This window comes from Anopheles cruzii, chromosome 2 (assembly GCF_943734635.1).
Source record: "Anopheles cruzii chromosome 2, idAnoCruzAS_RS32_06, whole genome shotgun sequence".
Lineage (NCBI taxonomy): Eukaryota > Metazoa > Arthropoda > Insecta > Diptera > Culicidae > Anopheles > Anopheles cruzii.
Genome location: NC_069144.1, coordinates 9,894,330 through 9,919,127, shown reverse-complemented (window position 1 = coordinate 9,919,127; position 24,798 = coordinate 9,894,330). Strand labels below are relative to the sequence as shown.

The following is a 24,798-nucleotide window of genomic DNA, read 5'->3' as shown; positions in this document are numbered from 1 at the left end:
ATTGTTTTCTCTTCGCGCGTCGCCTCGTCTTAACAATGTTCGGTGTTGAAATGCATTCGCCTTGCGTTCCCAAACGGCAAGCTCGTCGGTCGACCGGGGCGCGATTTAAAGACACTGTACCAGACGGAACTGGGTGCAAATTCAAGCATCGACGCACGGAGCGAGCTTTGGGGTCGATTGCATAAACTGGGCTCAAACTCAATTTATTTCTCGTGCCCCAAACGCGCCCGCGTCCCCAAATCACGGCGAGTATAATGTTGTCTAGGATATATCCACCCCAGGTACCCCGGGAGCGCCATATATATTTTTGACCCATTTGGTCAGAATAGGCCACACAGCAACGGGTCGACCGACCTCAAGCAAGCATTTTGAGCCCGAAACTCTGACGGGCATTCGATTGGCAGCTGGAGAAAATTGAATTTTGGTTTCGATTTCGGTTCCCCTTCGTTCAGTTGGCACGATGTCTGCCATCCATCCGCGACCCCGTTCAAAGGCACCGGAAATCGAAGCACCTTGACTGGTAGTGGCGGAATTTATGGCGCCTTATGATGATCCGTTAGGTAACCCGGCGTGGGGAAAGGAATTTAGGAACCATTGCGAATCGACTTTTCAGTACTTGAGCACATTTTAAAGCCAATGATCTATAGAGTTTGGGAGATGGTTACGCCGGTAGACTTTTGTTGATTGCACGGAGACTGATGGATCACTATTTTGTACTTTGTTTTCTCTGACGGTGCCCTGAAGCGCCGCCAGTAACAGCAATCACCATAAAGATTTACTCCGGACCCGGGATCAATTAGGATAAACGACATCGCTCAGGCCACCATAGTGTGGGCGATTTTGGAAATCTGTCGCCAACGCGACAAGAAAATGGCCCGACTCTCGCTCTGTCGCTGCTGGAAGCTTGACGACGCTAGGGCCGCTGGTGGAAACCGACGCCAGTCTGGCTGCCGACAGCAAATTGTTAAATTTTACTTTTCGAATGCAGTCACACCAACCGGCCAGCCATTGTGCTTCGGTTGCCTGCACTTCGGTGGCTCCGCCGACATTGTTGGGCTGCAGACTGTAGATTGCGAGCCATTACTCTGCGTGTGCGCGGGGATTATTGTGCAAATTGTTACTTTTTTTACTCCCCGTCGCTGGAATACTGCCACTGGTATTGACAGTAAAATATGAGAGCGAGAGCGAGAGCTGGAATTGGTGGCGACCTTGCACTTTCGTCGGTCCCAGAGTCGTGCAGGCGGGCTGAAAATAAATTCCGTCGGCAGCATAGCGGATTTTTGCCCGGCAGAATGTTGAACGTTGTTATTTTACTGTGGAATGTTTAATATGCTGGCTTTTCTCGCATGACGGTGTTCATCATACGGCAATGGAAATCTGTGCAAATTTTTGAAGCGGAGAGGCCTAATGCTTGCCCATGTGCACAAATAAAATTCAGATAATTTCATCAATTTACACTCGGCAAACAAAGTATAGGCGGCGCTAACTTTGCGGGCTGGCACAGCGGAGGCCACTTGAAACCGGACACGCAGTTGAGCAGCATTAAACGATAAGTGTCCATTAAATCGGCGCGATAGTGTCGTTAACTGTGCGATTTAATGACGACTTGATCCTTCGATCGAAACTCTGCAGCTCAAATCCCGATAAATCACACGAAAGTGCGAATCCGAATGCCGTAAAACGCCAGTGCGATAGTCATCTTTCGGTTTGTTTTGTATTTTATTGTTCATTTTAATTTTTTTAGAAACCTTTTCAAACAAGTACCATGCAACGAGTAGTTCGCTAAACATTGCCCTCCCGGGCCAACATTATTCCGGGGCTAACGTGTGCTGTGGTGTTCCCATAATTTCCTCCACTTTTCGAGATTATTAATATTTTACCCACTGACCTGCGGTCGTGGTCCTATGCGGTCGTGGTCCTCCCATGAGTGTCATTAACAAGGCCCACGTGTGTGTGTGTTGTGGCACAGAAAGGGACCGGCAAACGGCTATGGGCACTGCATCCCACCGGAGCACCGGATGCCGGCAAAACGGTTCTAATGTGGGTCCGATTGGTTGCGAATCGGCGTTGGGGGCGATCCCAAGGATCGTTAGGGCTTTCGGAAACGGGCCGAAAGTATGCTATAATTTTGGCGGCTCTTGTTGGTTCTCGGTCACACAAAGGGAACCGGATGTTAAGTACCTTGCCAGTGCATTCCCACGTACGATTTCGGACATCTATCCCAACGTTGGCTTGATGTTAGGGAACCGAGCTTTTGGGTCGAAGTACGTATCAAGGATCTTGGCTAGATCTGTGTAGTGAGGTTGTATGTAATAAAGTACGTAACATAAGCCATGTTAGACAAACATGTAAGACATTTAAAAGATCCTCAGAACTATAGAATCATAAGCGTTAAACAGTAAATGTTTGAGTCGAATATAAAAACAAAAGGGCAACAGTGAGCAACTAAGCAAAAGCATAAAAAAAGGGAGTCAAATGAATAAACTCATCACATTTGGAGGTTCAAAAGCCCCCCAAAACTCATATAGCGAGCTCCCGGAACGCGTGATTCGTGTTAATAATTTCCGTTGCAAATATCCGTTGCAAATGTCCTCACGCCGCACGCGGTGCGTCCACAAAATATTCCCGCGAATCGTCCTCCTCTCATCCTTCGGAGGAGCGATTCGTCGGCGATGGCCTGGCCCGGCCTGGGCCGGGAAGCCAATTTTCGACATTTCTCCGCTCGAGCGGAGGAGGCCCGTAAATTAGATTTCCTTCCCGTGACGCTCGCTTGGTATGTCCTTTTTTCCCACTTGCTGTTTACTTGCTGCCTCCAGTGCGGGTGTCCTCCTCCACAATCACACACATTTTGGGGCACAAGGTGCGGCCGCGTGCGTGCAGGAAACAGGGGTGGGTGAGATGGTTCTATTTTTTGTTGTTGTAATTTCTCGCGCGAGGAAATTAGGTTTTGGTTTGCGATGAGGTTTCCCTGCGCCCGGTCTTCAAAGGCGGTGCGGCGCGCAACCGACAGTCGAATGACGCAGGTAAGAGGTGACTTCGAGCGGTGACCCTTTGTGCGTGGGTGGTTTAGCGGCGGTTTAGTCACCGTCGAAACTTGTGCCGTCCCCTCCCAGGCAGGTCGGCCAAATGGCGCAAATTTATAGGTGAAACATTTGGTGTGAGATCGTTCCGATTCTGTATAAATCCCATCACCATTTCCATGGCTTCTGCTTTTGAGAATCCACCTGGCGTTATTGATGAGCATACGGTTTAATGCGCAGTTCAAGTTGGCTAGTGTCTTAGGTCTTGAGTCGTAGGCGATAGGCGGTCAGGTCTTTGATAACCTTTCGAAATATTTCTTCTCAAAAAACCATCAATTCTTCTTAGCATCATGAATAAGAATTTCCAGAAAAGTATTCTATTTAAACATATGTATAACAATCCTTTTTATATTCGAGCTTAGACTTCTTCGAAAGACAACCTATTGTTTCTGTATCCTTTCTTTATGCTAATGAGTGAGCTTGATGACACCAAAGCTTTCGGGCTGTAAATTTGCCTTTCTGCCTTCCCAACAACCGGTCGGTTGTCAAATCTCTGATTGTCTGACGATAATGGTTCGTGCCGGTCATCGCACATTGGTCACTTTGGCTAGGCAAACACGCGTCAATACTTTGCGCAACAAACCATACCCATGCCGATGTTTTCATGCTGTGAAAAGTTAACGCTTCGATTTGCATACACTTGCGTGTGTTCCGGTGTACGTCATGAATACGGAATACGGTGATTTTTGTGGTGCGGTACGAACCGGATTTAAATGCCATTTGTACGATGAATTCAACATTGCCCCACATTGCCGCCGTTGGCGCGTGGAAGCCCTTTTGTGGCTTCTCCTGTTTGGCTGATCCGCCGAACAGTTTCGGGGGGTTTGCTGTGTACATTGTCTAAAGCAAAACCCTAATGCGGATCAGGACAGGCCAGCGTTTCCAAGAAAGAGTTCTGAATCTGCTTCAAGAAGTCAAACTATCGAACGCCCAAACGTGACTACCACCAGTGGCGAGTGGACAAGACTGGCAGGGTCCAATAAAAGGTCACCCTGTTTCACTCGTGGCCAGAATCGGCGGTAAATCGACTGATAACCCGCAGTACCAGGCACTATGGCGTTCACGAATGGCTTCCTGGGTACTCGGATCCGGCGAAAATCGATTTCCAGGACACCGAGTCGGACACATGCCTTCGGTACGGTTCGGAGTGTGTGTGAGGGACGGTGCATTGTTTCTTCGCCTGTCATCGGCGTGAAGCGATGGCGCATTTTATGCCCCGTGCCGAATGTTTGATTCGCGATTTTATGGTATTCAGGGTTTGCTTTCCGATTTCTTCTGTCAGAATTGCAACCCTTTCGCAAAAAAAGAATACCCCCAAATTCCGATGTTTGATCCACGCTAGGACAAGTAAAACAATGGCCCACTTGTCACACGTCACTTGCGCTGTCTTTACGTTTCGATCGACCAAAGGCCGCGGAAGTTTTCCAATCTACTCGTACTCCGCGGCAGGATTCATCACCGGAAAACAACACGATAACAATGTTTTGTTGCGGAACCAGCGCTCTATCGACATAACGAAAGTTGCCGCGGAAGGTTAGGCAAAAACAGAACACGGCCAAGAAAAAGAGTCGCCATATCATAAATCAAGCGTTCCGTCGAGTGCAGACACTGCAGTTCTTCTTCCGGCTTGGCAAAATGGTTGTTTTGAATTGGTGCAGAAAATGAGCCGGCTCATCCGCCGCCGGCAGCCGTTGCCGAGTTCACAGGATTAAAAACAAAAACGTTTCACTTTCACTCCTCCTCGGGTCCCGGGCCCAAAGATCCGGCCGGGTTTTTGTTTTGATCTTCGATGGAGCCGCCTGGTGCGTTGTAATGTCGGGCCGGCCTTTTAGGGGGCCAGAGGACTTTGGCCATAATAAAAAATCATAAAACAAGATAGTCTGGCGGCGGACGGATGGCGCACCGCAGACAGACAGACAGCGGGAGTTATATTCCTTAGCTCAGGAAAAATGTGCGTCAAAAAGGGGAAAAAGATAGTGGACCGCGCGGTCCCCCCTGGAGTCCAGAGTCTGGCACGAATCGAGACTGGCTGGCGCCGAGATTTTGCTTTTCAATTTCCGACCCACCACCAGCTTCCTCCTCTCGGATGCACCAGCCGGGCCGGGGAAAAGGTTCATCAACGGCGCCGACACCGTTGCTGCTGCCCGGACTTTGGGGAAACGGTTATTGTTTGCTTTATTGATTTCTCGCTGCCATTGTGTCGATTGACTTCTGCGCTGCGCTTTTCCGGTGGTGGTTACGGTTTTCGTGTGGCTCCGTGCGCGCGCTGCACCAAGCACCAGTTGGAGTTGCATTGGCGATGAAAGCCGCATCTCCGTGGTCCCCGGATGGGGGGTCGTTTGGCAGAAGAACTGAAAACAGGGGAAGGAAACCATTCAATGCCCCTCTGTTGGTGGCAGTGTGTGTGCGTAGCCCGGGACACAGCGATATCGATCGGGACCGAGCAGTTTTTTCGGGGAGCGCATTTTAGGGAGCGCAGGAACCATGCGGTGCCATGTCTGGATGGCTCTCGGTTGGCTCCGGCGTTGTTAATATTCATAATGTACTACATGCGGCAACGGCGGTGCACTTTTGCCAATCGTGGATTTGTTTTAAAACAAGCAATAAACTCGGAATAAATCAATTATTCAGCAATTTAGTGCTGAATACAGAATTGCAATTCCGCAAAAGAAACGTTCCAAAACTGAAACCTTGTCCCAGGATCGAGAAGTGACACTCACTCAGGACGTTGGAACTTGCTACAGTAGACTTCATCAAGTCGGAGGATTTTTAAAGAATCCTTCAGAAAAAAGCAAGCAAAAATGATAAAACAAAACTGTGAACATAACGTTCACTGTTCTGTTCCGCCCCCCCGGGCGAGAGATCTCGTGGCCAAAGTTTCTTCACCAAAGTTAAGATGATGATTGATGATGTCAGTAACACAACCGAGAATCGTTGCCATTGTGTCGCCCATTATTACGTCACCAGTAGCTGGTGCTGCTGCGACGGTTATAACAACGTGTAGTTACATGATACCACTTTACGGGCCGGGTCTCTCTTCCGCCGTCGCCGACGCCGGCCGACACCATGTGATGAATGTCTAGAGTTATTTTCTATCGTCTAATTATGAACCGTAGCGTAAGTGTGAAATGTACTCGGTGCCGGCACGAGGCAATGGCTCGTGCTGCAGCGGCTGTTGCTGCATAGTCGGGGAAACGAGTGCTTCCTTATCTAGGCCATTTTATGTTGGGCTGCCTTGGGTTGTTGGGAATCCCAGTGTTCCCTACGCCCTGGGTCGCTCGAGCTGCCGGATCATTGGAATAACATTCTGGTTCCTCGGTTTGTGCCGTGCAAAGCAAGGAACCTCATTTCCTACTTCCAACGAGTCCTCAACGAGTCTCGGGTGCATTGCACGATGAATATTTTATCGCAAAGACCCCTGCCAGGCTGGCCGGTATTACATAACCGATTTCTGGTGCGTTGTCAGAGCCGGCCAAGGTTTGCGGTGCGTGCCAGAAAGCGTGTCAGAAAAATGCCACACCGGACCACCGTCTTCCGTCCGTCCGTCCGTCTTCAAACGGACCAGGGAATGTTGCTTCATGAAACATTTAAAAGTCTATTCGTTTTGATTGTTTTTGCTTTTTAAACATTTAACAGAACGGACCGACAAGAAGTGGCATCGTATCGTCGTCCATGGCTTGGGGTCGTTCTCGCTGCAAAAGAACTCAAGGAAACCGTCCTAAAACCTAAAGTCAGCCTAAGACCGACGGATCGAAACATCGAGAATCATCCGGCACTAGGGCACCCGCAATCTAGGACTATGTAAGGTCCGCACTGAACATTGATTGCATAATCCGTGTTCCAGCATGTCTCAGCGTACAGGCGGAGCTTAGGCCCGTACACGAAAGGGGCACCGAAACCTTTTAGCGTCGATCCTTAACGGTGAAACGTACGGTAATTGAATCGATCTACCTAATGATAGCTATTCTTAGTACCTCGCTACCTCTAGTAAATCATCGCCAACCACAGCAGTACCCGTGGTCGTTACAAGCACGTTGAAGCGGGTTTGCCCTTGCCTGCGAGGCGTTCTTCGTCGGTGGTCTTACGCTGAAGACGCTGCCCGACCCGACCGCTGTCAGTCAAACTTTAAATTAGGAGCCACCGGAGCCCTGAGTTGCGCCGGAAAAACGGAGGCGGCAGGGATGGATGAAATTAAAAGCGACTGATTGGGTACCGGGTTTAATTGAGGAGGATTTTACTTAACCTCCGAGCTCCGGGGCCAAGTGGCCATCGTGGCGCGCGTGGTGCACCGGACAGCCAAATCGTTATTTCTGAAGAAAACGCTCAATTATGGTACCATCTCGTTGCTAGACGATGCTCGGCCGTTTTGAATGACCTTCAAAAATACATGTCGGATGTCGGCATGTTTAACGAAAACATTTTTACAATACCCCAGAATGCTGTTGGAAAGTACGCTGCTGGATACACTTGACGGTTGAACGTTGAGTTGCGTTGTCGTTATTACGCCAACAAATGCTGCTCCACTTTTTCGGTTCGCTAAAAAATTTGAAACATCCCTTCAAACTATCCGCCCCGCCATTTGGGGGACTGGAATCGAGGACACCATTTTGTCACGTTCTGGTGTTCCATTTTCCTGGCGCGTTGGTTTGGGACAACAAAAGAACGGCGATTCGTTCGCACCAACAATGGTTCCCGATCGGGATGCCTGGCGAATGTCGGCACCAAACTTTTGTGTAGCTCAACTGCCAATGGATGTCCTTGGGTTAGATATTTTTTGTTGTCGTTGGAACGCTAGCTTTCATCCGAAGAGGGTGTGTGCGATAAGACAAAGGTAAACATCGTGCCAACCGCAGCACAGGGTTTCTGAAGAGGTCGTCGCCAGGTCTAACCACCATAACTGGCAGGTTTACGCACACGTATGGTTGGCATCCTCGTAACGGTTCGGGCGGCTGGTACAATTCCCGTGGGTCACTGAATGTGGTTTGCAGTTTGACTTGCCCTTCTTGCCCAGTGCTCGGAAATGCAACGGAACGAGGCGCTCGACGGGACGGCGTTACCTAGCCTCCGAAAGTCGCTGCAGGGCCCTAGCCGGGCATGGTAAACAGAAACCCTGCCCCTGTCCTCAGCTGGCTCATATGCTGGCCTCCTTCGGTTAGTCCGGTGAACACGGTTGTGACCGCACTTCCGTCCGTTAATGGAACCACGTTAGACCGCAGCCGCAAATGCGCTACCGACAAACCGGAGATGAGATTATGTGTGGCTTTCATAAATAACAAATGCGACAACGGGGCCACCGTGGTAGGAAATTGATAAAAACCGCTACCGGAAAGCTATTGGAGTAGTGTCGAACTTTAAAAAACTGTTTTATTGATATTGTTTGATGTTTTGCCGTCGATGTCAAAAAATGGTAACATTTGTGATAAATACACTAGCAGGGAATGGCCTGACATCGACAACGCGCAAACATAGATAAAGCTTAACCTCGAAGCCTAGTTCTTGCACGCGAACTTGTCCAGCTCTTCGTGGCGGATCCGTTCCTGCTCGTAAAAGTCTCGCTTTTCGGACGGCGTCAGATGGAATGCTTTGCGGATGACTTTGTTCTCGATGCAGTACCTGGTCGGATTGTAGGCTGGCGCTGCCATATCGTCCCAGCTTTCCTCGTCGGGGCACAGCGGAGCGGATGACGGGGCGTCCGGTTTCGTTGGCTGCACTACTCCTTGCACCAACTGCCCGGAGTTTGTTGCGGGCTTCACCACGTTCCGGAACGTTTCCACGAGGGACCTGTCCCTGCACAGCTGAATATGCGTCATGTACTCCTCCGTCGGCATGAGGTGCGTCGAATTGAGCGGGCACTGCAGCATTTTCACCTTCGGGTACTGCTTTTTGCATTTGATCAGGTGCCGTTGCATCCGCTCTTCCGGGATCTGGTGTGCCCGATTGAACGGGCACTCCAGCACGCGACCAAAGTTGGGAATCGTCGACATTTTAGCAGGAACCCGAGGAAGGTTGAAGCACCTTAGTTGTTTTCGTCCCTTTTATGCGGTTGGCCGAGTGGTGCTGAACAGCTTCGTTCGTTAGTTTCGTGTTCTAAGACGCAGTAACGCTGTTCACAGGAACCTGTTTTGTTAACTTTCACCCAAAGCACTTCCACTCTTCAAGGCATTTTTTTCTGAAGTGATGCTACGACGAAATTTTTGCCCTTATATAAATTGACAGCGACTGTCAAACGAGCATGCGCAGTAGCGCCCCTGGCGGCACAACGGCAAACTCTCTTATTTGTATTCGCAGCCAAGGGTGCACTCTACTGTGCATCTTGGCTGCGCATTTTAGTTTGTTTTATGTAATAACAGTGAGTTTTAATCATTATCTTCAGTAGGGCACAAGAAGTGTTCTTTATATTAAGGAATGCAGCATCTGAGTCACATCATATAAGGGTTTTTAAATTTGTTTACTAAGTAGCACACCAAAGTGTAAAGGATGCCGGAAAACACGGGACAGAGGACAGAAGAATAAAACACGGGGACAGAAGACAGAAGACTTAAGTTCAGAATACGTCTGATACGGACAACATCCAAATGTGACATATTCTGCTTCCGCTAACGAAAATGTCACATTTGACAGCAGTGACAGCTCGAACTTAAGCTGCGTGAACACGGGTTTGACAGCTTAAGCTACGTACACACTGTGCCGCGCTACAGGGTGTCTACAAAAGGTAACATTTTTTCAAACTCCATTCGAACACACTATTTTGCTTGAACAATGCGAAGTCTTTAAACCTTGTAATGTACGCAAAAATAATTGATCGCTTTGAGTTCGGTAGCACTTTACCACCAATTAGTTCTCCTGGCACAGTAAGTGTATGCCAATGCGAAGAGGGTAAGCAAAAAAACGCAACTACACGTACAGAGTAGCACGACCATTCGCGGTCTAAGTCTTTGGTATGAGGTACCGTGGAAGGTCGTTTGTTGGCCTTCCAACAACGTTCGAGCCAGAGACGGCAAAGGGACACGTTTTTGTTGCCATCGTCCTTGCCATTCATCTTCCAACCAGGCAGGCAGCAGGTGCAACGAGAAAAACGAATCGTTCGGAGTGCCTCTATACGGTGAAACGATGCTACAGGAAACGACCGGAAACGACTGGACGACTGCCGGAGTTTGTGTTGCAATTTTTATGAAACAGGTCCCGAAGGAAGCGACACACGACTGTTCGCTTTAAATGTGTTTTTCATACACATTCGCCGCGCAGTTTTGGGCCATTTTACCGTGCTTCGGTAACACAGTGACGAAATTCGTTCGAGTGCCAAGCATTTAGTTGAAGTGGCCGTATTAGAATGGAAATTAGAAAACACACGCCACTCCAGAAACCTCCTTTTGAATTCTGCGGCCCCGTTCTACTGCTGACAGTGTCCTTGACAGCTTTTAAAGCCAACGGACCCGGTACCGATGCCGGCCTTGAGGACACCAGGTGCGTCTGGTGCCACTTAACATGTGTTTGCAGATGGGCGCATAGAGAGAACCTTTTCCCCATCAATATGCCTTATCTGATTGCCTAAACGTTGCCTTGTCGTCGCCCTGTCCGTGAGGCTGAGAATGATTTGAATTCTTCGATGTAATTGCTTCCTCTGCTTTGCGTGTGGCAAACCCATGTCACACGATTTGGAGCGATTTGGCACGCAGACCGAAAAAGCTCCCCTCAACCGACTGCTCGGTGCTTTCCTTTCCCACCCGACCTTGTCCGGTGCGCGGTTCACGGTCAGACGTAAGTACAAGCGAACTAATAAATAAATCCTTTGTAACGGACGAACGATTGGTGAGCTCTACGCGGTCACTGTTCGGGATACTGTCACTCGAAGCACAGAAGGAAAGATAATTGACCATGAAAAACCATCAGCCCGAAAGCTGGCGTGATTTTGCGGTTTTCGCTAACGATAGTTACCGCAGCGACCGTACCATCCGATTTTCCCCAATCCGTGGTAGCAAAACTTGTGCCTGGCGATGTAAAGTTCAATAAATCACGCCGGCACAGCCATTTTAGATGTTTAAGATGAGGACAAAATTATTGTGGGAAAAGTTGGCAAAGGAAATCCGATGGACCGAACGGAAGGATCGGTGGTTCCAAAAATTGTTCAATCATTGATTCAAAGTATGACAATTTCCACATCACAGCCCACGATTTAGGGAGGGATGTACATCAAAATTTGTGAATTAACCGATTGTTTCGTCTTGCAGACCCAGCGACGGCCAATATCAAGACCTGTGATAACAAACAGCCAAAGTTGAACAGCTTTCCACCAAAGCGCCTCTGCTGGGCGAATGCTCCGTGGGTGATGAATTGGTTTGGAAGCTACATCCGTTGCCGCATAGCAACGCCACACGGAGCCGTAATTTGGCACCTGACTCGCTTACCTCTCGGGCGGGCGAATCCAGGGCCCGGGAGGTGGTTGTTTCCAAGCCAACGCATTCCACTCCGTCGCCGGAGTTATTTTGGTGCTCCGGTGCTCGGTTGTTATTTCCAACGCCTGGCAGCATGTCCGCGAAATAAATCCGACGTCGATCCGGCGAGCGTGAAAACCTGGAGCTCCGCGTTCGCTGGAAATGAATCTCCGAATCTCCGATTTTTCACCGGTCCGCCCGATCGAATCCATCATGGCTCCGGCCCGGGAGCCGGTTTTGTGTGCGCTTCGGATCGCGAGAGAGAAAAAAAGAGACGCAACGCGAAGATTGATTCAATATTTGCCGCCGGTGCGCCTGTGGGCGTTTGCGGGGAAAAGTGGCGAACTGCGAACGGCGCTCGGCCCCGGCCCGGCGTGGTGAGTGAAAAGCGCAATCGAATTAATAATGGGCGAACCTTGCGAACGCTAATTAGCTGCTGCAGTGCGCTAATGAATTTATCGGGAAGCTGCCGTAGAACCGCAGCGACGGCTCAGCGCCGACGGACGCCATGGCTGTCGAGTTCGTTATGATGCTTGGTTTGGACGTCAAAATACGTTCAGTTTTCAAATGGAATGAATTGTAGGTTTGAATGCTCCACGAAAGGAGCACAGAAGTTGACGTTAAAAACTGCTTCCCGACCGATCAGGATTTCTTACGCGCCTAGCGAACTGACGAAACAGCTGATCGACGCAAAACACTTAGTCGACAAACGCACCGTGCCGTGTCTTATAAATAACCATCCCGCAACTAGGAGGGCGACAAAACCGCGACAGAAAACACCAGCGTAAGGAGCTACCTCTTCACCCGAGGAGGGCCTTAGATACGCCACCTCGAACGGAATGCGAGGAATTTCCTCGCTCACTACTACGTTGCGGCGTGCTTCGGCGCGAAAAGCAGGAAGTGATAGCCCCCGACCGGTTAGATAATAAAACGGGTCCACCGCGCTCCTAACTATGTTCCGTCGCTACGGCGGAAGCACGAACGCGCGCGCGCACGGCACGGCACGGTTGTGGTGTGTGTTTAATTTTATGTGAATTTACTTCTCACTTTACACAGCCCCAGCGTGGGGCAAATGACCCATATCACAGGCCCGACAAGCATCTGGGGCCGCGGTAAACAACACGGCAACGCAAACATCGGCGGCGGGATCGGCGGTTGCGTTGAGGCCGCTGAGGTCTAACGGGGAAGTTTTAGTGAACTCTACCGGTGCTCCAAGTGGTCTCCTCTACGCCTCTCAAGTCCCGGGCGACCTTGACGGTCGACAACCGTTCGACAGGACAGGTGGATCGTTAATCGGCCCAGGACCGTTTTGCTTTTTGTTTATTCACAACCCGTTGTGCGCGCCATTTGGTGTGTCGGTGGCGCTCGATGGCGTTTATGATGTTTGGTTTGGCCACTTACAGGCGATAGCGTGAGAGAGAGGGAGAGAGAGATGGCACAATCCTTGTTTGTTGTTTCTTGTGCGACAGCGCCGGCGTTGTTTTTCGCTGCCGTTTGCTGTTCCCCGTTTAATTGCTTTTCTCTGCAGCCGAAAGTCGGGATGGGTTGGCAAGCTGAACCACCAGCTGGAGGGTTGACGTGGAACAGGCCACCGAACAGTGCCGAACAGCGGAACACATCAGAATAAAATTGGGCGAATCGTGAAACAAATTTACCGGTGACAGACGATGAGAGAAGGCTCGTCATATTGTGCCGAACAAGCGAAACATTATGTTCAATTTTGAATTAGGTTAGTCTATATTAATAGGTGGCCACAACTAAAGATGGTAAGGGCGTACAGGACATCCGATTCTGTTTTATATGTTTGTTAAATGTTTTCAAATATAACAGGAGAACATCACTCTAAGAGGACCTAAGCTTTACATAATGTTAAGCACTTTTGTTCCTAACACGAGTGTTTTTTACTAAGGCCACAAGGGCCACGTGTGTCAAAGCTTCTTTCAAAGATAAATGCTTTTAATGCATCTCATAGAAACTGAGCTTCGAGAACCATTTCAAAATCCCCTTTTCATCCCCTTTTCATAAGTCTTCCCATCCACGAACGCCTCAAAATTGCGGAACATACGAATGTTCAAATGCGGAAACAAACACCGTAAAGTGTGCCTTCAGACCAGCTCTGAAGGGTCGGTCGGTGATCGGCAAATTATTCATGCTTTTTATATACACACACACACCCAGAACGGAACCTCTTTGCCATGCAAATGCCCGATGACAGCAGCATAATGCTTCGACTTAATGGAAGCAAATTCCCTGGCCCCCGGCTCGACCCAAGTGCCGTGTCCGGCCATGGCGAAAGGCGTAAATAAAACTCTGTCGGCCGGTCGGGGTTGGAAAAATCCTTTTCCCTCGGCAGGGATGATGCAGTTTCCGCCAGCAGCTTGCCGCCAGAATGTTGCGGACAATTTTTCCGGTAAAATTAATTCCGGTTGCGGCTTCCTGAAAAGGACCTACCAATTGATTTGAGGTAATGCTGCGGTACAGTCCTGGACCTGCGCCATCCAGTTTGTGTGTTGCTGTTAGCGGAAGAATTAACAAGGCATAAGGCCGGCCCATTGGCCAGCATTAATAATGGTGAGGGCATTAGCGTGAAGGGCCATTAGCAATACTGCGGCGTGTTTCAGTAAAATGTTAATTTGTTTGGGAGAATGCATAAAATTCACGTTTGTCGAGACAGAGCAACATTTTCCTCATATTTTAACGATGAATCATTTTTCCCCAAAACGCCCGGTTGAATTGTTTCGTGACCGTTTCGGGGTTGGCATTGGAGAGATTTCAATTTGTAAAGAGATGTACTAAGATACACCCGGGAGCCCCCAAGCGCAATGAAGACGGTGCTAATCTGCCCCGTTGGGGCCAACGTCACGAGCACACGCCCGGACCCGTCCGTCCGTCCGTTTAAGGGCTTATGATCTTCGCATTCAATTAGTCCCCCAATCCGCTAATCTCTTGGCACCGCCGGTGCCGGGGGCAGGGACTTCATTTCGTAACCGTGTGCTCCGTCGGTTCCTTTGTGGGTTCCATTTTGTACCAGCAAACCGGTCGTCAGCCGCAGTCGCAGCCGTCTAATGAAGCGTTCTGCTTTGGCCACTGTCCTTTGCAGTCACTGTTCGAGCTGGAGCTGGCAGGATGTAATGAGATTACCGAGGCCGGCCTGTGGGCCTGCCTGACCCCACGGATAGTGTCACTGTCGCTGGCGGACTGCATCAACGTGGCCGACGAGGCAGTCGGGGCCGTAGCACAACTGTTGCCTTCACTTTATGAATTTTCGCTGCAGGTAAGTAGCCACCACCAACTACCACCAACACCACACAGTGCCCCGCGTAATTCATGGCCACTTTCCTTTCTCCCCGCTGCGCAGGCCTACCACGTGACGGACGCAGCGTTAGGTTACTTCTCGCCGAAGCAGAGCCACAGTCTGAGCATTCTCCGGTTGCAGTCCTGCTGGGAGCTCACGAACCACGGTGTCGTCAACATTGGTGAGTATCGATCGCCCGAAACCGGAGCCGGGGACGGATAGTAGTTAGGAGCCAAAAAGCAGGTCACCACCGAACATTCCCCCGTCCACGGACCAGGACCGCAGCGGGTCGGGGCGACTTTTCGATAAGAAAGTGAACCGTTTTTCTTGCCGTGCGTGAAGCCGTTACTCGTTAGAAGATTGGCTGATCAGGCAGTTCCCGGGCTCCCCGCCGAACGAACGTATGGTCGCATCCACTTTCGTTAATTATTTTTCGTCAGCAAATCGGCTCCTTCAAGCACGGCAAGAAATCGGCGAACGCGAAAGCACATCTGGCACGAGGAGGAGTCACAAATGCAATTACTTTTGTATAACTTTTTGATGTCGGCCAAAGTGTGATAAATGAAGCTCCTCGTAACGATTTGCTTGAAGACGCCGAAAGACGACACTCGGCGCTCTCGAGTGCGGCAGCATTTCGCAAGCAACGTACATCGGTTTGATTTCGTTCGATTGAAATTCGCCACTTGAAAAGGAAGCCAGCGCCTTTCAAGTGAACTAATGATTCTATGGTCAGAGAGACTCATAAAACGAAGATTTATTACATTTATTAAAGTGTAGCCCACCGAGACGCGTCGGTTCTCGGTTTCGGAGACGCTGAGTTCGGAGACTCTAGTCCATTACGTGCCTCGGTAAACCTACACACCGCGTGCCTGCCAGAGGACAGATACTGACATTATGATTGAGCGCCCCGGGGCTACACGCTTTATGTATTTGACCACCCGATGGGTGCGGGTAATGTGTTTTATGAGTGAGATGTTGTTAAAATTTAGGGTCCCCGGGATGCCCGGGTGGGATTCGAAATTCGGGTCAACCTTTCTTTTCGGCACTCCAATCCAACTCCACAAACGGAGTGTCGCTTTTGTGGCTCTGCCAAGGACTTCAAAGGGACCACGGCGAGGGTCACGGTGACCGTCACAACCTCCGTTCTGGGGCTCTTATCACTAGAAACATTTACGACCCCAAAACGTTTCGGAACTCTAGCCTCTCTTTTTCACCTCTTTCCAGTGCACTCGCTGCCCCACCTCACGGTGCTGTCCCTGTCCGGGTGCAGCAAGGTGACGGACGATGGCGTGGAGCTGATTGCGGAGAACCTGCAGAAACTGCGCGCCCTCGATCTGTCCTGGTGCCCGCGCATCACGGACGCCGCCCTCGAGTACATTGCCTGTGATCTGAACCAGCTGGAGGAGCTGACACTTGATCGGTAAGTTCCGATTTTCCTACCACTAGGCGCCTCCATCGTGACGTCGATGGAGGCGCCTGGTGGCTTCAAAAGCATCGCTTTAAATCAACCGAACGCAGAATGACCACCGTACTCTCGGAAGCGACGATAACGAAAGTGTGCTAGCGTCCTAAATGACGCAATAAAGCCCCCCCTGGTTGGCGTCTCCAACGGGCGTCGGTTGGATGATACCCCGCTCTTTGTTTGCTTTGGGGGCGGTGGATTCTTTGGGACGAAAGTTCAATTCCACGAACTTCAAGAAGGTCATTAGGCGCCCGCTGGGCGTTGTGAGAAAGTTGTTTCTCATGGTGCCAAATTTAGATCAATCTGTGATGGAGCATACTTTTTGTTGCGCGATAAGACGATCTTCAGGACAACTGATTTACGTTCGCTTCGGCCCAACGTTGGTGATAGAAATCCTATTCGAGTCGTTGTAGCGTGAGAATGTAAACCTCTTACAAGGTCTGTAAGCTGTTTGTACTCCCGTGAAACCATTCAAACCGGGACAGATTATACGCGAGAGCCAACATTATTTAGTAACGGTGCCCCGTGCCTTTAATGGACTGGAAATGACTTTAATCGGGGCGGAACCTTTTTAATAAATAATTTAAAATCTAAATCGTGCATGCCTTCAGCCAGTCCACGGGGCACTGCATCCCGTGATGCCACTTATTTGTGTCACTCCAATGGCCACAGCGTATCGTGTGCGAGGCAGTAGATGAAAGTGCAATTAGTGCGCTACACGCTCCCCGGCCAATGCTCCCCGGTGTGCAGTAAAATGGCGGAAAAATGGACGGAAGAAAACACAAAGCGGAAACCTATTACCGCGCAGTCATCCCTCAATATCCCGTTTCACGCTGTTCCGTTCCGTTCCGTTCCGTTAGCACCGTTTACTCGCGTTTGATTGATTGATGGATCGAGTTTCATCGAGGAACGTGCCGGCTTCGGCCGTCGATGCATCGGCCGGACGGAACGGTCTCCTCGGCCGCTCGCACGCTAATGTGCCGTGTGCCGCGGATCGTTATTACCATCCTTCCAGCGCCGATACCAATCAGATGGTGCAAACCCCCCCTGGGGGGTCGATGCAAAAAAGTGTCAGTTAAGTCCTGGCCCTGCGCAACACTTCCCGAACACTCAATTTAAGGACCACACCGAGAGACAGTAATCAATTTTGATTTTAATTTGCATCATATTGTGACACCGGCATGCCATTGCCGGTGTGATAAAGACCATTTGTTCACAACTGACCAACTGGATAGGATAAAAAATCAATCATTTATGTATTAAATGATAAAATATATATATAGCCGCTATAAATAGCCGGTCAAGAAAGGTCGCGCAGAGGTAATTGTTACTTAAGACATGGCCACCGGTTAGTGGATGGCAAAAACCAGAATAGGGCCAACAAATCGTCCCCATCCGTCTTCATTCCTTGTTCGCCGGTGAAGACAGCGATTGTGAGCCGCTTCCCACGCGCTACGTGGAATAATTAATTTAAATTAGAAACATAATCACTCTATCCGGAGCACCGGAGCATTGTTTGTGTTTCTCGGAAGAGCAGCAGGACGTGCACTAAAGGTCCACCAGCACACCGCCACCGGCGCCGTACCGGGTTTAATCTGGCCAAGGTTCCGAGATTGCCTGGGATTGCTCCGTTTTTCTCCGAATTCGGCCGAGCGAGCAATCGTTCACACAGCCTTACGATTTTCGGTGCGGCCAAAGAGCAATCTTGTGGCAAAACTTTAATTAATCGAATCAAGTGCCAGCCTTCAAGCGTCACTAGTCACTGCTGGCGCTTGAAGCGGCACAGATTTAGTTACAATTTACTGCCAATGCCAAACGAACGGTCGAACAACCGGATAAGAACTCTCGGACCGGTCTGAATCCTGGCCCTACCGCCAAAGGATTTTGGTGAGCTGTTTTGTCGACCGCGAACGGCTAGTCGGTCGGTTCCTATACGCTAACCCCCTTTGCTGTTGGTGCGTTATTTTCGGCTCTGAAGGGATTACGATGGTCAAGCTGCCAGGTAGACACTACTTTTGGCCCGTCCCGATAAGATCTAAGTGTGCCTAATGCCCTTCGCGAGGCGTCTTGCAATCTGGTGGCCACCAAAAGCGGACGGCGGTCCAAAGAGCCGTCGTCATGAAAGTCCGGTCAGTCTCCCTCTCGGGTGACACAATTGTGGAGGATTAGCGGATGTGGTTTGACCAGCCCAGCCCCGATGGCAAACTGGTTTGATCCAGGTTACGGGGGTTTGGGTTGACCACTTACCTTTACTCACTGAACTAGATTATTTATCTCCTCGGCAATGGATTCAAAGGCCTAAGAGATTCACAGAAAAATCGTTTAAGTGAAGTGTTGTTTATTTTTGCTCTTTCTTTGTTTGCAATAAAGCAATTTTAAACGACGATCTCATCTGATAGCAGACTCAGTTACGCTCTCTTAAAAGATCACTTGTCGCAAGAATCAGCGATCAGACCATTAATCTCGACGGGAAGCAAAGAGGACAGCCAAATCTCTTTCTAATCAAAGGAAATTGGGCTACCTCCGCCGTACTACATGGAGCCCTATTAAAAATTAAATATTGAAAAACAGGATCGTACCTAAAAAAAAGCAAACAAAACTCTCGAAGCAGGTTATACGATTAGCGTTGGTTTTAGGGTTTTGTTGAAGTGATCGTTCGTTTTAGTTCCGACCAGAAGATCTCTCCGTTCGATTGGACACTCGAACTGGGTTATTCGTCGGATGGCAGTGAACTATTTCAACACTAATACCGCCCGTGGTCCGTTTACTTCCAGCTGCGTTCACATTACCGACATCGGAGTGGGCTACATTTCGACAATGCTGTCCCTGTCGGCCCTATTCCTGCGCTGGTGCACCCAGATCCGCGACTTTGGCCTGCAGCACCTGTGCTCGATGCGCAACCTGCAGGTCCTGTCGCTGGCCGGCTGCCCGCTCCTGACCTCGTCTGGTCTCTCCAGTCTCATCCAGCTGCGGCACCTGCAGGAACTGGAGCTGACCAACTGCCCGGGCGCGTCGCACGAGCTGTTCGACTATCTGCGGGAACACCTGCCGCGCTGCCTGCTGATCGAATAATCGCATTCCCGATAGACCGCACAACGCAAACACGAAGACAACGGCCTGGACAGGGGACACACTACGCGGCCCACGGGCCTTAACGCCCTCCAAGAAGGGCACTTTTAATTAAGACTCCGCCAGAGCAGCTCGCTACGACTGCGGTCCGGTGCGTGAATCAATGTAGACCTTACCTATTTCGCTGAGCCGCTTACAAACTTTTCTGATGAATATTACAACGCCGCACCAGCCCGAGCCGTGCTCTCTTTAGGATTAGACGCGCCACAGGCGAAATGGACTTTCGTTTTTCAAACTTCGTTTCCTTCCAACGCTCTATGCAGGTTTTTGGATAAATTTTTTTTTGGTTTCCTACGCTTTATACGCTTTACTCTTTGGATTTGGAAAGGTTTTTGTTTTCGTCCCGACAGAGACCTTACGAAGGACCTGAGCCAAGGGTGGGTTTTTCTCGGTTTTCTCGGTTCCACTGTGTGACTCGAACGAAAAAACAATCAACTTTTTTGTACGATCTTTACCGAGTCACCGAGGTGGCCCGTAGGGACGCATCGCGCATTCTAGCTGATTGGAAACTATGCTTAGAAGATAGATCTCAAATTGTAATTAATTGGATGGCACCCACAAAGACATTGGCGGGCGACCGAGGAGCGCCCCTGGCACAACGTGTATGGCGTAAAATATGAACTGTTAATGGATTGTTTTTAACCGTAATGCTGGTAGATGCATAAGATTGTTATGGAATAGGCGAAAGCGGGAGAACAAAATCCACATTGAGCTGGTAAGAGAAATATTACACACAAAAAACGAAAAGAAACACAATTTCAAAACAGTAGAGTCAAGTTCTAAAACGGCTGTGTAGATAAGCGAAACAGTGGAACGGGCGCGTTCAAATGGCCGCGGCTTCTCTGCCACACTACCGCGCGAGATGCAGTAGCCGATAAACGGAAGATAAAGCGAACCCAATATTGGACCTATATTACCAAGTGTTACTAGCGAATAGAGAATGCAGTGTTTTGTGGGCAAACGTACGATGGAAAAGTGGTTAAACTTTGATGTTCGATGGAAGAAACCGTAGAGTAAGACGGAGGCAAAAGTGGCTAAAATACAAAACTGATCATGGTTGGGCAGAGCAGAGCCGAATTGGCTGGAGCGGCCACCGCCAAGCTGTATGTGTACCGCACCATTAGCGGGCTCTGCTCTGCAGCATTCTAACCGGAGGCCGTAGTTCGTTGAATCATTGGTACAATTTGATGCGTGATGGGGCTGGTCGCAATGCCCGAGCAGCCGGCCAGTAGCCTGTTGGCCTGGTAGTATTTGGTGTAAATATATTTTTAAAAACCGGACCGAACAAGACTTAACGTTCCCTGACGTTCCCCCAGAGCCCAGAGCCGTAGTAGGAAAAGTAGTCAATACAATTACAAAACGTGTCGAAAGTGTTGAGTGTGTCGATGTGCATGTGTGTGTGCATGAGTGTGTGTGTGTTTGGAAAACAAGTAGATCCTATATGATAATATTAAAGGTAAATAAAAGTAACTTTACGAAGGCGGTAGCATAAAGCCTTTAGCGCAGGAAGGAACTCAAAAATATGACGCGAAAGCCCAGACCGGCTCACAAACCCTGGGTGGGTCGGCGCCAGGGCGGCGCAGAGATATATTCTCCTCCTTCCTACGTATAAGAACCTTTCGATTCCCATTAAAATTAGCTCGTTCTTTTCCGATGATAATAAGTTGGACACTACTAACCAGGCACGCAAGCAGCAGCCACAACGTGGCATAACTGAGGATAGGCCGAATAAGAAGTAACCTAATAATCAGCAGCTAGTCGCTTGCAGAGGGAGGAAAAAAGATGGACAAACTTTACGATACTACCCCTATAGAGCGGAAGAGTGCAGCCAGCGGCAGCTTTAAGGTTTAACGGAAGACTTCACGCACGTGTGCGAATCGGTTAACATCCGCCCGGAAGTGGGCAACCAAAGCAAGTCGTGCAATCCATGTTGAACTTCTCGCAGCAAGCGATGACTGATCGAGCTCCGAGCAGGATACCGCTACTCGAGATAGAACAGGTTCAGGTTCGAGCGCTCGATTGAAACGATGAAGCTTAATGATTCCTTCCTTGCCCGCTGCCAACCGGTTCGGAGTGTCTGACTGAAGCAGGCGGACAACACGACCCGGCTTTTGGCGGCAAAAGCACACACAAACACACACTGAATTGAAGCAAAACTAGAGGAAATATCCTTATCCACTACATAAGTGCACGCTGTAACGACGGTTCCACAATCGGTTCAATCTTACAACCGGTAGAAGCAAACATTTTTATTGTCCAAGCAACCATTGGCTCAAGCGAAAACAAAATTATATTACGGCACACAATTTCCCAACCTGCCCCGCTGTCCGAAACTGACGCAAAAGCAAAAGTATCAAAACTATAAAGAGAAAACTTTAATAGAGACGAATTGTATAAAGCCGAAAGCTGTACGAGAGCTACAAAACTCAATAAGAATCCCATAAAAGAGAATTACCAGACATCGCTCCGCTGTTTCACACACCATCATCCGAATCTACTGATACAAGAGGTGAACGAATTGTGCAAACAGAAGGGTAAGTTTATTCATCTTCTGCCGACATTTCCTGACCCTCGGGCGCCTCTTGCTCTTCCTCGTCACCGTCAGCTTCTTCCTCGTCAGCGTCGCCGTCCTGATTCTGCTGTGCCCACCACGACAGCAGCCCCAGTCCAGATTCGTTGATAGCCGCCACAATACGGTACGGGGTTTTATTGCCCTCCTGTCCCACGGCACTGCTGCCGGTGCCCGCCGCCGAACTGGAACCGGCGGTGCCTGAAGGCACTTCCTGATCGGGCGGACCGATCGGTGAGCTCTCCTCAAACAGCTCACCAGACACGCGAAACTTTATGCTCTCGCCAATGTCCATGTACAGATCGTGCGTGTTGCCATCCTCCAGCGGGTACTCCCAGACCCACGCCTGTTCCGTTTCTTCGTAGCGTGACGGATGTTGCAGGGCCGATGGCGGTATCAGAATGTCGTCAAAGAATCCGAGCGTAACGTGCACACCTTCGCGACTGCAGCTACGAATTTTACCCGTTATCACATCGCCCACCATCGGCCGGAACACGATGTAACGGAAGTTAACCTCCGTGTGCGATGCACCATCACCGGGCAGTATGATCGAGTCGCCCAACTTCACGATGTCCTTGAGCGCGATACAGAGGCCAACGTTCAACAGTACCTGCGGGAAGGCCGGGATCTTATAAGTAATGGATCAGTGCTATCGAGGAACCCTGCAGCTGTTCAACGAACCTTATTGGCCAGTTTTCTATTGATCTGATCCTTGATTGCATCGGGAAGCTTTAAGCCAAACAGTTCCGGTGCTATCCGCACGTTGTCCTTAAGTTCCGCCAGGACAAACATTTCCCCGTACTGAGCGTCACCAATTTAAGGAATGATTAGCACCAAGTCTCCATTTGATGGAGGACTGTTGCTTGGCCTTCTAATTGAATCGAAATCGTAAGTATTAAATGATCCTTTTTAAAAGGACCATACCGGCACACACGCTTGTTTACAATGAAACTCCGCCGTTCCTGGCCTCCTTTGCTTTGACGTTTCAAACAAGTGAAATGATAAACGTCAAAAGCTCTTTTCTCGCCGTTCCTGAAGGGTTCCCAAATGTCAACGGCACCAAAACAAAACAAAGTTGGAACCGCGTGTTGTTGCACGTGGAGGAATTTCGTGCTTAATTTCGACGACATGAGTGCGGGACAGTTTGATGATGCGTTGGACGATACATCCGAGCGGATCGAAAATCTTGCTCTGAAGGCAGCTTCCCAACCGGTGGCGAACGGTGCACCGACGAGCATCACAAAGATCGAAATCCAAGATGCACTCTTCGGAACGCGGTGTCCCGAGCAGTACGAAGAGGATTATCCGTACGGGGATGATGATGACGACGGTGAAGATGACGACGACGACGATTTCTATTGCTACGAGGGCGGTGAGCTGAAGCGCAATCAGCACCTGAACCTGCAGCAAACGCACACCAATGCCCAGAGCGCCAGCCAGAAAGTGTCACATTTTCAGCCGGCCGACGTGTTGTTTAAGAAGTTCACGAACCGGATCAACGTGGAAAAGTACGAGGGTCCAGCTTCGCTTCCGGGTCACGCCAAAAACACGCTCATCGAAACGCAACGCAAGGCGGATGGCGAACGGTTGCGCAGCAAGGACAAACAGGACCGAGCGACGGCGGAACAGGTGATGGATCCGCGCACCCGGATGATTCTCTTCAAGCTGCTGAACCGGGCCATGATCACCGAAATTAACGGGTGCATTTCGACGGGCAAGGAAGCGAACGTTTACCATGCAACTTCGGCGGCTGGCATGGATTACGCGATCAAGATCTTCAAAACGTCGATCCTGACGTTCAAGGATCGGGACAAGTACGTGACCGGCGAGTACCGGTTTCGGCACGGTTACAGCAAGCACAATCCACGCAAAATGGTGCGCACCTGGGCTGAGAAAGAGATGCGCAACTTGGTACGGATGAAGAAGTGCGAGCTGCCCGTCCCCGAGCCGATCTTGCTGCGCAGTCACGTGCTGGTGATGGAGTTCATTGGGCGCGACGGGTGGCCTGCGCCAAAGTTGAAAGACGTTGAACTGAGCACCTCGAAAGCACGGCAGTTGTACCGGGACGCGGTGGAAATGATGTGGACAATGTACAACCGCTGCCGGTTGGTGCACGCCGATCTGTCCGAGTTTAATCTGCTGTACCACGAGGGGCAGATTGTCATAATCGACGTTTCGCAGTCGGTCGAACACGAGCACCCGCACGCGCTCGAGTTCCTGCGCAAGGACTGTGCCAACGTGACGGATTTTTTCCGCAAACGGGGCGTTTCGACGATGACGGTGAAGGAATTGTTCGATTTCATTACCGACGCCACGATCACTGGCGAAACCGTGGAACAGTGTTTGGGGCGGATCTCGGATCGAATAGCGAACCGGAGCTTCGACGAGTTCACCGAGCAACAAAAACTGGACGAGGCCGTCTTCCGGCAGGTGTTTATCCCGAAAACGCTGCACGACGTGTACGACGCAGAGCGCGATGTGTTCGAGAAGCAGACGGAAGAGCTGGTTTACGGTACCATCACCGGTCTGGCCACCGGAACTCCGGGCTCCGGGAAAGCGTCCAGTGGCGAAGAGGAAGACAGCGACAGTGATTCGGATGATGGCAGTGCAGCCGAATCGATCGACGACGGTGAACCGCGATCATCGGCTGTGGTGCGATCGAAGAACGAAACGGCCGAAGAGCGCAAAGCGCGCAAGAAGGCGGTCAAGGAGGAGAAGGCCGAAAAGCGGAAAACGAAAGTGAAGAAACACATCAAAAAGCGAAAAGAAAAGCTTGGCGCACGGAAGTAGCTACGAGTTGAGGGTCAAAATAATGAAATATGTAAATAATG

At 50.0% G+C, this 24,798-nt stretch overlaps 4 protein-coding genes across 4 annotated transcripts in view; 2 read left to right on the top strand and 2 right to left on the bottom strand.

Annotated features, from left to right (window-relative positions):
• Positions 1 to 21,835, top strand: part of LOC128268580 (F-box/LRR-repeat protein 16) — a 25,428-nt gene extending 3,593 nt beyond the window's left edge. The window contains exons 3-6 of the mRNA XM_053005709.1: positions 14,613 to 14,786; positions 14,871 to 14,988; positions 16,032 to 16,227; positions 19,044 to 21,835. Of these exons, the coding sequence (XP_052861669.1) occupies positions 14,613 to 14,786; positions 14,871 to 14,988; positions 16,032 to 16,227; positions 19,044 to 19,341 (786 nt within the window). The 3' untranslated portion in view covers positions 19,342 to 21,835. The remainder of the gene's footprint in view (positions 1 to 14,612; positions 14,787 to 14,870; positions 14,989 to 16,031; positions 16,228 to 19,043) is intronic.
• On the bottom strand, positions 8,426 to 9,122 carry LOC128268581 (gametocyte-specific factor 1 homolog). Its single transcript, XM_053005710.1, has one exon. The coding sequence runs from the start codon at positions 9,062 to 9,064 to the stop codon at positions 8,570 to 8,572; it is 495 nt and encodes a 164-aa protein (XP_052861670.1). The 5' UTR covers positions 9,065 to 9,122; the 3' UTR covers positions 8,426 to 8,569.
• A 103-nt stretch (positions 21,836 to 21,938) lies between the features above and the next one.
• On the bottom strand, positions 21,939 to 22,919 carry LOC128277472 (DNA-directed RNA polymerase III subunit RPC8). Its single transcript, XM_053015928.1, has 2 exons — positions 22,649 to 22,919; positions 21,939 to 22,577 (listed from the first exon to the last, which is right to left on the bottom strand). Exons 1-2 carry the CDS (start codon positions 22,757 to 22,759, stop codon positions 21,939 to 21,941), a joined length of 750 nt encoding a protein of 249 aa, XP_052871888.1. The 5' UTR covers positions 22,760 to 22,919.
• Positions 22,920 to 23,095: 176 nt separating this feature from the next.
• On the top strand, positions 23,096 to 24,757 carry LOC128267739 (serine/threonine-protein kinase RIO1). The gene has a single exon (XM_053004639.1). It carries the CDS (start codon positions 23,096 to 23,098, stop codon positions 24,755 to 24,757), a length of 1,662 nt encoding a protein of 553 aa, XP_052860599.1.
• The last annotated feature ends 41 nt before the right edge of the window (positions 24,758 to 24,798 follow it).